This window comes from Maylandia zebra, linkage group LG2, assembly GCF_041146795.1.
Source record: "Maylandia zebra isolate NMK-2024a linkage group LG2, Mzebra_GT3a, whole genome shotgun sequence".
NCBI classification, from domain to species: domain Eukaryota; kingdom Metazoa; phylum Chordata; class Actinopteri; order Cichliformes; family Cichlidae; genus Maylandia; species Maylandia zebra.
In genome coordinates this window covers 34493785-34508319 of record NC_135168.1, presented here as the reverse complement: position 1 = coordinate 34508319, position 14535 = coordinate 34493785, and the positions used below count along the sequence as shown (strand labels likewise).

Below are 14535 nucleotides of genomic sequence, written 5' to 3'. Positions count from 1 at the left end.
CGAAGCCGCACAGCTTGATGGATTGTCGGAGCATTACGGCTGTCGTAGGCAGGAGCCTCGCGGAGTGATATGTACTGTGATACTTCAACATAACATTACGGTATTGTGTGTGTAGAACCTCTTTTTAAGTTTTGTGGATATTATACATGGTTATGCTGAGGATATGTCGGCCAATTTCCACTGGAAATGCCTTTTGGTTAATGTTAGCAAGGAATTTGCATTTGCACTGTTACATTTTTATATAACTTTAATGCACATAAAAAACAGCTGCTTGTTTAAGTGAAAATACATTGATGGGGTTTTTTTGCACTAATAAAGTTGTGGAGTTGTAAAGCATTTTGTCTAGTGTCAATTATATCGTCAGTTATATCGTTGTCGCAAATTTTCAAATGTATATCGTGATAAATATTTTTGGTCATATCGCCCTGCTCTACTGAGTAGTCTTTAGATAATCGTGAAGCAATGGTGGGTAAGTTGGGTTTGTTATTCTCTGCACTACAGTGCTGTGCAGCTCCCAGACGTTCTACAGTTGATAAACTCACAGAAGGCTATTCTTCTGAGGATTGTTGTTACATCTAGCTGTCACACATGTAAAAAAAACCAAAAAAAGCTTATTGTGCACACATGCAGTCGTGTTTATAAGCACGCACGTCTACTGTATACATGTGTGCACGCTCACTGTGGTTGTGTGGGGTTGCTGTGGTAACGATGTGAAGGGGCACCCGGGCCCTGGTTGGTGGATATTCTCAGCATCTCTATGGTCCTATTAACCAATCGAAAGGCTCTGTTCTGTGCCCCAGAGAAAAAGGGGGGCAGAGCACCGAAACCGAGCAGAAAAGAGAAAAAGAGGGGGGATGGGGGGTCGTTTGTGTCGCCTAAACATTACATCATCACTAGTATAATGCCAGTCTGATTCTCACTTTCTTTTCTTCCTTTTCTTCACACTCGTAGCAGCACGATGCTAATGGAAAGCTGTCACTGATCGCATCATCTTAGCCTACACCTATCTGACAAATCTCTCCCTTCGTGTTCCAGACAGTTCTCCTGCTCCCATGAGGCAATGGGGGACTATTGTGTGGCCAGGCTCTGACACAAACCTGCCCATAATATGCTCTCCCGTATGGACTGCTGCACACCCAGCAGTTTTCTAAAGCTTTTATTGTTCAGTGTGTAAATCCCCCTCACACACAAACATGTTCCATGTTCCGTTGAACTTCGCAAACTCCATCTTTCCCCTTTTGTCTGCATTGACTTTGGCTTTTAGTTTGTTCTCTGTATATTTTTCGAGAGTGTAAAAATGTCCTGAATGCATTGGTAGGATTTTTCCCGTGTCTGTCCATCTCTGTCATGTGTTTTTTCTGATTCTTCTTCTCTCTCTCTCTTTTGCTTTCTCCATCTTCTTCTTTTTCCTCATGACAGTCACTCAAGCATGAAATCAATTTCTCATCTCGGGGCAGGATGACATTGGCAAGCGGTGTGTGCAATTTGGAGGCTAATGGCTAAACTGTATTATGCCAACACACCGTAGTGAAAATTCACTGCCCGGCAGCCAATATCTTTATCTATCACTCCTGGTTATGAACTTTGAGACCGGGATGTGTTTCATCATTTGATTTTGCGCTTTCCTGGCCTTTTTTTTTCTCTTTTTAGAAATCAGAATGAGTGCGCAGGTTATTGACCTTGACCATTTCCTTCATCTTCACTGTGAAACTATGACAAAAAATCTCCCTCCTGTTTTTCCTACTTCTCCTTTTCTGTCTGTATTGCATCCAGCCCCCTTTTCTCCTCAAAAGGGCTGACTATGCCCCACTGAATAGCTCCTGATCATTCAGTCTTAAAAAGTCTGACACTCTCAGTTACTGTCTCCCACATTCTCTTAGCATGTAAAAACACATATGGACATACAGCCACATCATTTATCATTTCATTCTCCCTCTATCTTTGCCCACACTTATGAACCTTCTGCATGCTACATTACCATAATTCATCTCTCATGCATTAGTTAGAGGAGGAACAGATCACTAATCATCTCATTTGAACCCATTATACCGCAGCTGATTATGGCATGAAAAAGCAGCCACGCAATCAGCTGGAAAATATCAAGACAAAAAAAGAAGAAGAAGTATGGAAAACGCTGAAGACAGAAGCCAGCTCACAGAATGATTAAACAGCCCCTGAATACATGCATCCTGTAGCGCTTGTCAGCAGCTATAGTGTGTAACGATGGAGTGTTCTATTACTGCTATATGGGCTGACTAGTGCATACTGGTTCAGTGACATAGTGACCACATTTACCCAAAGCATAATTGGCACTCTTAGATTCCAGCAAAAACAGAGGGAGCCTGTCAGTGTCACAAGCATAAGGCTAACTCAAACATAAATCAAGGTGCTTGCTTCCTATGCAGCCAGCTCACAGACTAACAAAGAACACAGACACAGAGAAGCAAATATCTAAACAGAGCAGGAGACAGATGCAAACACAGACACCTTTGCACATAAACTGCAAACCTGCTCCCGGTAGTTATTTATTTTCTGAGACAAAGCAGATTTCTCTCATAAAACAGCGCTGAGGGGAATACAAGATTTATTCAGACAGGTCAGATAAATACTTGACTGCTCTGCTAATGCACCCTTTCTGGCTGATATTCTCACCGGGGCTTTTATAAAGTAGCAGCATCTTTGGCTCTTTCTCTGCAGATCTGTCTCAGTCAATCCAGCCTCCCTTTGGAAGCCATCAGCCACCATCATATTAACATCAGCCTACTGTACTGTACTGCCACTGCTCTCTGAAGGCAAGGGGAGAGACTGTAATGGAGAGAAGTACAGTGGGGAGTAGAATATAAAAAAAACAAAGAGAGAAATAAAGACAGCAAGGTTATGAGGAGAAACAGAAAGACAGACACAGAAAAAGCACAAAAAACCACACAAAAAAACGAGGGGGTTACAGGAAAGGGGAGCTTCCTGTAGCTATAGCAACCGCTGGTACGCCGGTCCAATCACCACGCCAATGCATGGTTGCTAGGGAGAGATTCTGGCGGAGGGAGAAGGGAGTGTGGCAGGAAGTGGCGCTTTTCCCTTACGACTCTGGATTCGGTTTAGATGGCAGGCATTATACCTCTGTTCGTTTCTCATACGAACATGGCTTTCACATACTGAGAACCTTTTTGTTTCCTCTAGGTGTGTCTGTGTGTGCTTGCTTGGAACAGTGAGGTGCAGCTTCCTAGGTGTGCAAGTGTCTTCTTCAGAGAAGGAGTCTTTTCTTGATTGTAAAGAAGAAGCCGTGTTAGACAAGCGCATTCGGACATACCGACAAATGGAGCATGTTTAGGGCTTATTTCAAAGCGTCATCTGTAGCCGTCTGGCTGTCTCTGTGTGTCTGTGATCTCGTTCATGTCTTGTTTTCCCTTCCCCTCAGAATCTCTCATCAGCTCTCTTAGGGTTAAAAGCTGAAGGCCTCAGTCTGCTGGTATGAAGAGACTCCACTGGGCTACCATCTGTCTCCATCAACTACAGCAGCCAAATATGAGGGAAGCCCTGCCACTCATGCATGCTTTCTCTCTGCTTTAGCCTTTAGCTGTCCACCCGCCTCCTCCTTCTCTTGCCCTTTCCTATAAAAACATCTCCGTCTATCTTCTATTGCCGTTTTCCTTTAGACGTGCTTGAATCAGAGCTCAAGGGGTGGCAGCACTGTCCAGTTGGTCCAGACAAAAATGTCCCAAAAACTACTGGATGGTTGAACCTTACTACATCTCTTGATATGGATCAGAAGTTTAGTTATTTACTGAATTCACCTGATTAATTGTCACAAATTTGGTATGGATGTACAAATTCTTCATAGACAATGAATTCATGCTGTCATCAGTTCACTTGTATGCATATTGCTAAGTAGTGAGCTTTAGCATGCTAATACATTAAATTAAACTGCATGCACTGTAAAGTATGTGCAAAAGCTCAACCTACATTACCTGCATATCAACTGTACGCCTCTTAAGAGTATTGAGATTGAAGCGCAGTGCCTCACAGAGCTGCTAGTGTGCCTTTTGTCTGTCTCCTCTTCCTGTTTGTCTGACCCCTTCTTCCAGCGCCCCACGATTTGGCACAACTTGAGAAAACGCATTATTTACTCTTGAAGTGTTCCCTCCTGTCAGAGAGCCTCAGATCCGGGGGGACAGGGAGAGGGCAGCGAGGGCCCCATGTTGGTACCACAGATGTGCGTCTGAAGTTCTTTCTCTAATGAAACTTGTCACTGCCCCACTACTAAATGTCCCTTTGCTAAACTATCTGTGACTGCCTGTATTTTCCTGCAAAAGGTTGGGAAATTAGCACAATGCTGACAGCAATTAAAATGTGCCGCGAGGCTACTTTACGGTACTGCAAAAGCATGTCGATTCACTTAATAGCACATTATGAAAATCTAAGTGTGGCGTAATAAGCAGTGGGAAAAAGTTACAGTGACAGACAGAGCAAGGGAAGGAACACTGTAAAAAAAAAGGCGAGGTTGTGTTGAGGTACAGCTCTGTAGTGGTGAGAAGAGAGGGTGCAAATTGAGATAAAGCGGAGACTTTGTGCTCAGAGCCACAAAAATTTGGAAGCAGTCTTGAAACGGAAAGTCACAGACAGAGAAGGGGAGAAATGGGGGGGGGTTTAAGGAGGTGACGGACTATTTTAGAGTTCCGTTTTGGGCTGACTTTCAGAAGGGAATTTTAATTGCGTCTGTTGGCTGGAGATAAATACCCAATCAGGCAGACCCCCCGTGGATGCCTAATCAGTGCTGTTATAATGACCACAGCTGCAGACACCAGCCTACATGTTAACCTCTAATAAGGAGACTTATAATCTCTAGATGCTTCCTGCACGGCCCCAGAATGAAATACATCAAGAAGACAAGCGTCATCCTTTGGTTTCCCTCATTAGCATGTCATTCAGGGAGAGAGCATAAAACAAGCAAATAAATGAAATTAAGTGTTTGATCTAATTTGGTTCTGCAAAGCTCGTCTTTATTTAGGCATTTAAATGACAATAAATCTCCACGTCTCCACGGAATAATACACATTTCTTACACAAACAAACAAAACAGTCTTTTTATTGCCTTTTGAGTTGTGCACATCGATGTGGGACGTGCACAGTAAAAATCCTCACGGTCTATTCAGAGGATATTAAAGCAGACCAGAAAAGTTTTCAGTCAGTTGTGCTGGGCTCTTGTTTTTATGGGTGTGTGCCCGCACCCATGTGGTGCTGGTTGTGTGGCTCTAACCAAAATCTTTCTTCTTAAAGCCAAGCTGGGCCACAACTGTGCAGCAGCAGCAGAGACACCGGATTCACTCCCAACTCCACCCACTGTGCTGGCACCTAAAATTCTGAGGGATGAGCTTAGAAAATATGCTTGATGGTCACAGTTGAATTGGGAGTACTTGGAAAGTAGAAGGACTCCTTCTGAGTAGGCTTGTAAAAGTGGAAAGCTTTTTAGGAAAGTGTTATGAATGGCACTTTTTTTTTTCAAATATCTAAAAAGTGTAATTTTCTTTTGGTTACTCACTCAGGTGCACATTACAAAGTGATTACCCTGTTAAAGCAAACAAGCAATACTTGTAGTTTGATCTGATGTAATGATTGATTCGTAGTAATAGGCATGTTTGTAGTTACAGAAATATTGTGGAAAGTCTTTAAATCCAATAAAAAGAGTAGCTGCAAAAATTCTCATTTCATCATTAATGTCTGCTAAAGGTTGTTTGTTTAGGTTAGAACTATATAAATCAGAACATGGTATAATCCTTTATGTCACAATTACAGTAACAGAGAACCTGGCTACAGATCATCAGATTATGAAAGACGAGGTTTGGTATTTACAGCTTCCCGTTCAACTAAAGCTTCTCCGAATGAGTTACCACCAGTACCACCACCACCTCATCACTCAAACTGGGACCTAGCTGTCTCTAGGGCAACCGTGGAAGGTTTATATCCTCCTGGCAACTGGGTAAGGGGGGAAGTCCTTTGCAATGCAACCGGCTTATCGCCTGAAGAAAACAGCGCGATAAGCCAACAGGTGAACCACACATCTCTCCCGTCCAATCCAGGCTGAGCTGATCAGTTCAGCTGGCTGTGGTTCGATCCAGCATCCATATGCTTATATATACAGTGCATTAGGCTAATTGAGCAGATTTCACTTATTTAGAAATCAATCTGGGCCAAGACTGAAAAGCAAATCATTTTGAGAACGAGGGTGGAGAGACTGAGGAAAAGGAAAAGAGAGAGGCAAGCGAGAACCAGACGAAATGAATCCAGTCATTGACTTCAATTTAGTTTGAGAAGATGAAAACATTGTTTTTATTAAGTGATTGGCATTTCAAGACACAATGATTTTTTTTTCCATGGTGAAAACATTAATAGAGTGGAAATATTTACCCTCTCATTCCCTTTTTTCCGTAAAGGAACTGGATAGCCTGTGATTTGGGTTTCTGGTAAGAGCCTTAGTAAGTCTGGCTCAAAATGCAGTCGAGGCACTTTTTGAAGCTATGTGCCATTGTTCAGTGGTTCTGGAAATGTGGTTGGCGCAGGCACACACACACATTTATATAAACAAGCTATTTTATATCTGAGAGCTGTGGATCTCCTTATGGATCTTCTTATGCTCCTCTACTGCAAATCTGCACCCACTGTGCCTCAATGCCAATGACCTGTCAAAATGATAAAGATCTGCTGCGATCGCATCTCAGTGTGCACGCTGTCCAGTTCTGTCATGCTATCTCTGCATACGCAGTGTGCCACCTCATCGGGGATGGATTTATGTGTCTCCATCCTCCTGAGGGAGATTGTTTTGTTTTTAAGTGAGGGCCCATTGATCTTTTATTACACCATTAAGTCAATGTGCTCCACTCATAAACAGCTTGAGATTAAATGAGCCCCTTTGAAGGGTTTATGTGTATGTCTGCATGTCTGTGAACTCTCAGCCTGCCAACAAAAATTGAAAACTGGGCGGCTGTAGGGAGCCAAGTACTGCCTAGAGCAGTCTGTAGTATGTGGCCAGTATAAATCCATTTTACATCAGTAAGTTATTGGTATTGAAGGTGATTCATTCCATCGTAAGAAGAGTGATGCCTTGGTAAATGAAGATATTTATTTACTGTGGCAGTCATTTAGCAGCAGTTAACCTGATACTGTTAACCTACTGATTTTCCCTAAAGCTTATATTTCCTTTACATATGATGATGATAGTCAGTGGTTTGGCTTCAGTGTAGAAACACAGGAGTTTCTCATGCATCCAGAGTTTCACAAAATAACATCATGGCATTCATATTTCAATGCATTATTTTTTTTTCACAGTTATTGAGGTCAGGGTCGTGGTGGGAGGCTGTAGCTTATTCCAGCTGTCATAGGACAAAGGGTACATCTTGGGTAGGCCACCGCTCCATCATCGGCTGATTAAAACATCTGAGTGAAAATTAAACACACACAGAAACACACACACTGGAGTTCAAATTTAGAAACATGGGAGGCAAATGCTGGATGTGTTTCTAACTCACTGACCATTGCTTGCAAGACCTCCTGCTTCACCAGGGACATGTGATTTATTTCTGCACAGAGTCTGCTCTGGTCCAACAACACCACAAGTTCACCTGTCTTTTGGAGGTCATTTATGAAAGAGTCTCTGTGTTCAGCAGGTGATGTTTCCACATGGAACAAGCACCATAACAATATCATGTCAAAAAGAGTTTATTAATACTTACCAGCTCAGACCTACTGCTTATGGTGTTGATATAGTTTTTAATACATAATTTCCTGACATCATAAACACTGAATATTCTGTCTAGGTGTAGTGATAATTTAACAGTCACTTAACGTCCTGGAGGATGGGTTTTGTTTATTTTCTAACTGCTGCTACATGTTATTAGCTACTTTCACGGGACTCTATGCACTCCTGTGAAAATTAACTACACGTCATGATTTAGTATCTTGTAGAACCACTTTTAGCACTTGGAATAATTGTTGTTTTGGAGGAATTTTGGCCCCCTCTTCTTCACAACAATGCTTCAGTTCATTGAGGTTTGCAGTTGTTTGTTTATGCACCACAGCATTGAGGTCTAGACTTTGACTGTGCCACTGTAGCACCTTGTTTCTTTCATTTTCAGGTGGTCTGTTGTAGATTTTCTGCTGTGCTTGGGAATCACTGTCCTGTTGCATGATCCAGTTTCAGTAAAGCTTCAGCTATAGGACAGATGGCCTCACATTTGAGTCTAGAATACTTTGGCATAAAGAGGAGTTCATGATTAGCTCAGTAACGGCTGTGTGCCCAGGTCCAAATTGTACTGTCATGAAACTTAAGATCTAAAATGCTAACTGAGGTCTGTAAAGTCTGAGATGTAGCGCTTTTGTTTTTTCCAGTTCCACTGAGCATTCCAAAGTCTGACCTCTCGATGGGAAGATTTAGGGATTGTGTTAAGACACATCTGAATGCTCCTAAACAGCAAACTGTCACAACTTCTGGTTTCATAGAGGAGGTCACACTTGATATATGATCACCTATTCAAGTGCATATAGAAGAAATCTGGTGATACTTAACCTCTTGAGGCCTGTAGAAGCAGTAATGGTTTACTTAGTTTTTCCGTTATGCACAGAACTGCATAAAGTCACTTTCTTTTTCACATGACTGTAAAGGTCTAAGATATAGAAAAACACAGATTGTACACTGAGTCTCTGAGTCAGAAATAATCAATTGTTATGAATAATGAATTAAGTTACCACTCCTTTGCTATGTGCATATAAGCACACAACTCACTTGCTTTGGGGATACACATATGGATTCTGTAAGGGAGCCTATAAAGCAGCAAGGAAAGACTTCTACAAACAGCCTGAAGCATGAAATTCAACTAGAATTAAATTATGGTTTGTGACATTACCAACCTTAAACATGCAAACTGACATTTTGAGTTCAGTCTGATGTGTATGGACATGTGTTCACACTGAAATGTGGGGAAAAAAACATCAGGTTTCGATTCAGGTTTTGTTATGAATGTAGAAAAAAGACCCCTATTTGATATTAGACCAATGTTTAGTGAGAAGTGTTTAGATAAGAATGATGGCTGGCTCCATCTGAAGCTTTGCCATCTGAACTGTTATAGTGGTTGCTGCTATGTTACATGATAATTGTATACTATACAGAAGTCTAATTACAGTGCCCGTGTCAGCAAATGAGTAATTACTGGGTCAAAGCTATAATGCCGAAAGAGAGGGTGAAGTTCAGCATTGGCAAAGGTTTAAATACTCTTTATGTTGGTTTCAAGAATTTCTCATTTGGCTAAAACAATAAAAGAAACCCAAAATGTTTATACAAGTACCTCTCTAATGACCTTTATTAGTGCAATATGTATCAGGTAATAATAGTTTTTTCAGTCAGATGTTCCAGTAATTGTCAGCCTTTTCTGTTGGTTAACTGCATAGGAAGAAACTAGAGACCACGCCGGCCGCTGATCTGTGAAAATGCCTCTTGGCTATATTGTTACACCCACTGGAATTCCCTCTCAGTTACACAGCAAAGGGCTGTAGCACGTACTGTCTGCTTAGGATCCACAATATATAGAAACACATACACAAACTGAGCACTTACCTTGTGCATACACAGCAAGAAATGTTGATGTCTTCTCCAGTGAAATGTAATGAGACCGTAGTGGATGTCCTGATGATGTTGGGAGCTTGTGGTTTGTTGTTTTGTCTCCTTCTTCACATTGTTTAGCACAAAATGACTTTTCCACTGATTATATAATTATATTCCCATCACTGCAAATTGGCTCACCACTGTCTGGAACTGAATAACTTCCCTAGCAGCCGTGTGTGAAGACAAACAGACACACACAGCACAACCAAGCACACGTATACACACACAAACAGGTAAAAAAGGAGGGCGCTCAGACTGAATGAAAAACGTGCTGACTGAAAAAAAACATGTGTTGGTAGAGGAACAAAACAGAGAAAAAGAGCAGATGACAGATAAAGAAAAATGTGTTCTCTTAAAGCGGAAAACCAAAAATAGAAATAAAAACAGACATATAGAATTCTGTTTTGTATGCCTTACTGTTTCCAATGGCCCACTTTTCCTGTCTCTCACCATTCTGTCCACAGTGTGTAACTGTGATTTAGCACAATCTGGCTTCTTCCAGAAGAAGGGCGAATACATCTGTACAGCAGACTATCAGCGTTTGTATGGTACACGCTGTGACCGCTGTGACACCTTCATCACGGGAGAAGTGGTCTCTGCTCTGGGACGCACGTACCACCCCAAGTGCTTTGTCTGCAGTGTTTGCAGGTATGTATATTCCTTCTCAAAACACACACACAATACTATATACAAGTATGTATTCTGATGATGTTTATGTGCACCCAAAAGACTAAAGAAGAGCGCAAGAACTTTATTCTGAAATATGAATTTTAGGTCAAGTGATTGATGACTTCCGTCCATCTGTCCACAAAAAGTCATTGCTCGTCGTCCTACAGTAGTGGTCAGAATTTTATCTGACCGATCGTGGCTCAAGAGTTGGCAATTTGTCTTGTAATCGGAAGGTGTCTGGTTCGAGCCCCGGCTCCGACAGTCTCGGTCGTTGTGTCCTTGGGCAAGACACTTCACCCGTTGCCTACTGGTGGTGGTCGGAGGGCCCGGCAGCCTCGCCTCTGTCAGTGCGCCCCAGGGCAGCTGTGGCTACAATGTAGCTTGCCATCACCTGTGTGTGAATGTGTGTGTGAATGACTGAATGTAGTGTAAAGCGCTTTGGGGTCCTTAGGGACTAAGTAAAGCACTATACAAATACAGGCCATTTACCATTTAAGGGGCCTTCACCCACAGTTTGCCCAAGGTCAAGGTCACGTTCATCATTTGCACACAATTTGTCACTCCTCCTAGAGTATTAGTGTATTTTTGGCAAAACATGGACACAGTGATCACCTAATGGCCCTTCACCCAAATTGTGCTCTAGGTTGCGCTGTAGTTATCTTGAGAAATGTATATTATATTATATTATATTATATTATATTATATTATATTATATTGTATTATATTATATTATATTATATTTGGCCACTTTGGAAGATGTAAAGATGATACAGAGTCTCTTTTTGCTCTGCTTTGGTTTCCACCGATTCAAAATGACATAACAATGTCTGGCTCATTACCGGCAAAATGCTGTCCTCATCTGCTAGGCAATGTTAACCAGTTATTGCAAAACAGAAAATGTATTATCACTTATGTGGATATTTTCCATCGACTTTATTGCGTAACATTTTATTTGATTGTATTTGATGGCTTGGGCCCCAGGAAGACTACCAACCACTGTTGTGGAAGCTAATGGGGTTCCTTATAAATAAACAAATTTCATGTGATTAAAAGTTGCCTATGCAACAGTTACCTTAGTTATTTTGGATTAGCTTGGAATTGGATATGTATGATTATAACAAATAAACAGTATAATATTGTTATTGGTAGCTACTATTTGCAGCATGCACTCAGCATGCTGCTTTATGTATTGCACAAAAGATATGTGAGACCTGCCGGTTGACTTCTTTAGAGTATCTGTGCTTTTCTCAGTCTATTCTGTGAGACTTCATTAGTAATTTGTTAGAGAACAGCATGATAGAGACGACGGGAAATAGCAAACAGATTGTGGAGGCACTGAATAAGAAACGCATGACTGTTTTTTACTTTTCGGCTATGAGTCACTATTTTCAGCCTCAAGACCTGAAGTGACGCAGCAAAAGTTGCATCTTTAAAAACAAGAATTGGCTAATTGACTGACTTTTTTCATGGAGGATTTAATAATTAACTCATGATTCATCTTCTGAATGTCAGCAAATGTGTGGTTGGAAAGCTCAAGTGTAGGAAAGATAGAAAGCTGACCTGGTGTATCGCACATTTAGGTTTAGTAAAAGTAGGTCATCTCTCCTATGAACTCCATCAGTGTTCATGTGAAGCTCCTTCAGAATGAAATCTCAGCATCAATGTTGGCTCCTTTCTTTATTTTATTTAACCGTGTCCCTCGCTTTCGCTTCAGAGCATGCTGCATATATGGGATAACCTGTCTCTCATTTGCACCCTCTCACTTGCTGACTGGTTTTTAATGTGTTGTTTACATTATAAGGATCTTTACTAACAGTATCCAGAGTAAATCATATTGTAGTGGTTTACACATTCCCCTAACAAGCGAAAGATCCCTGCTTGGATCCTGGGAGAAGACACAAATCCCTTGCGGGGTTGCGTTCGGAAGGGCATCAGGGCGTAAAAAATCTGACAAATCAAACATGCAGAGTTACCTGCTGTGGCGCCTCCTTGTGAATAAGCGAGCAGCCTTTTAGCTTACTTATAGTATCGTCTTCCAGTAGAGTAGAGATTGTTGTCGGGTATCTGCTTGACATTGCCTGATAAACACACATTCTGACCCAGCAGCTGTGGGCAAAAGACAAAAAACAACCCCCCCCCCCTTCCAAAAAACTGAAATGATACCAGCAGGACAGAGACAGGCAGTGGAGCAGCGCTGGCAGTGACAGTGATGTGTGTGTATGTGTTGTCAGTGTATGTGGAGTAAACTAGAAGAGACAGCAAGAAGCCAAAGGGTGAATCTCTTCTTTCGTGCTCCGTCTGCCCCCTGTCACATTGCTGACTGTTCCATCTTGTACGTCCTTTCTTCCCCTCATCTTTCACTCCTGTCTTCCTTCTGGACGCACCTCCTTTGCTCTTGCTTCTTCTTCGTCATTCGCATTATTCACAAATAATAATCTTTGCGCTCTTTAATCATCAGCCACATCGCCCTCTCTTCCTTTGTCTCCTCATCATTATTCCACTTTGACTTCTTTGTCATCACTGCTTCAGCTTTAATGGAGTCCGAATGCAAGTTTCACTTTTACACGTGAACGTATTTTTAACGCAGTGGTGATCAAAGCAAGAGGACATACCCCTAAAGCCAGAAATAGCTTTACTTTTTTGGCCAGTTAAGAAAAAGAAAGCATTAAATATGTAAACAGAGTAAATTTTTAAAGCGCTGCAAAGGGCTGACAAGGCAAGAGTGTCTTGAGGGAGTGAGAGCAACACACAGGTAAAGACAAGGTCACAAATGCACGGAGATGCTTTTCTGCACCATCACAGCATTTCTGGTGCTTCGTTCTGCTGAACTATACAATGTGAATGCTATGTTCAGACATGTAGAAGAGATTTAGTCTGTCGTGCTTGGAGCTGGACACAAATATTCGCATGGACACATGTCTGAATTTTAAAATGTGCAGTTAACCTCTGGAACAGCCGAAGAGTGACATTCAAAATAAAGCCTTAGTGAAATCACTTTCCAGCAGCTTGTGTTTACCATAGCTTTTGTTGCATAATTTGTGTATCTGCAGCTCAGCTCTCATGTTTGGATGGTGCCCTTTTGTGAATAAAATAAATGCACAGAGGAGCAAGTCTCGAATATGTTGTTAGCAAAGACACACAGAGAGAGAAGACTTTATACATGGTCTGAGCACCTTTAAGTGACTACATGGATGTGCTGCACTCATGTGTGCTGACTGGGGCCTCTACTGGAGACTCAAGCCTCCCTCTGGGTCTTGGCTCCGGCTCCAGGGCTCGGTGGGGGAGTAAAAGGATTACTGCCATCTATGTTTTTTACACAGCCTTCTCTAAGCCTTTTAGCTCCCCATTCATTCTCATATCGTCCCTGGTCATAAGGAAATCAATCTGTCTCCTTTGAAAAGAGAGGAAAGCGAGTCAAAACAGTGCATCGTGATGTGGCAAATTTGATTTCATTGGTGTTGCCTGGTTGTCATATTCTCCGCCTGTCAGCAGGCACATGTTTTTGCTCTTCTTTCTTTCTTTGAAGCCTTGAAAATGGTGACCTGGTGGCGTCAGTGTAGGGAGGGCAAGCTGGATGGCTAGACTGAGAGAGCAATAGGCAATTAAAATTAGTATGCGCTCCACAAAGTCTCCCTAATAAGTTTTTATTCTCACTGAGAGAGCCAGTTTTCCTTTCAGAAGCCTGTCGCATTATCGCCTCTTTAATCACAGAGCAGCCAGGTGCTCCTGTAACAATCAGCATCCTATTAACTCATCATCACAACAGTTTGCAAATGTATTTTCATTTGCAAACTGTTGTGCAATGAAAATGTATTTTCAGTTTCATAGAGGATGTCGGACCGCATTCAGCTTGTGTCAGCAGGATTATGGCCTGTCTATCACCGAATCATGTCTCTGCCAGCACCCATTTGTTATTTCAATGAATACAGTAGACTTGGATGTAAACACAGAATTACTGCAGGCGTTTTAACGCCCATTGTGCTCCGCTTTCTAATTCTCTTGTCTGTCTTTTTTTTTGCCTCCTCAGTAAACCCTTTCCAATCGGAGACAGGGTGACGTTCAGTGGAAAGGACTGCGTGTGCCAGCAGTGCTCCCACACACTTGTCAAGTCAAATGAACCGATCAAGATCCACGGGCCCAGCCGTAAGTCCAGCGCCCACCCCGCTCTGTCCGTTCTGTTTAGGGCCAGCAGGCGCTACGGTGCGCTAAAGCTAATG

General features: G+C 42.0%; 1 protein-coding gene across 6 annotated transcripts in view; it reads left to right on the top strand.

Annotated features, from left to right (window-relative positions):
• ablim3 (actin binding LIM protein family, member 3) overlaps positions 1–14535 on the top strand; it is a 46716-nt gene that overhangs the window by 14525 nt on the left and 17656 nt on the right. For all 6 annotated transcript variants that reach the window (XR_013101328.1, XR_013101326.1, XR_013101324.1 and 3 more), the window contains 2 exons: positions 10114–10297; positions 14346–14461. Coding sequence is in view for 1 of the 6 variants with exons in the window: in XM_004541118.3 (XP_004541175.1) it covers positions 10114–10297; positions 14346–14461 (300 nt within the window). In the remaining 5 variants the exon portion in view is untranslated. The remainder of the gene's footprint in view (positions 1–10113; positions 10298–14345; positions 14462–14535) is intronic.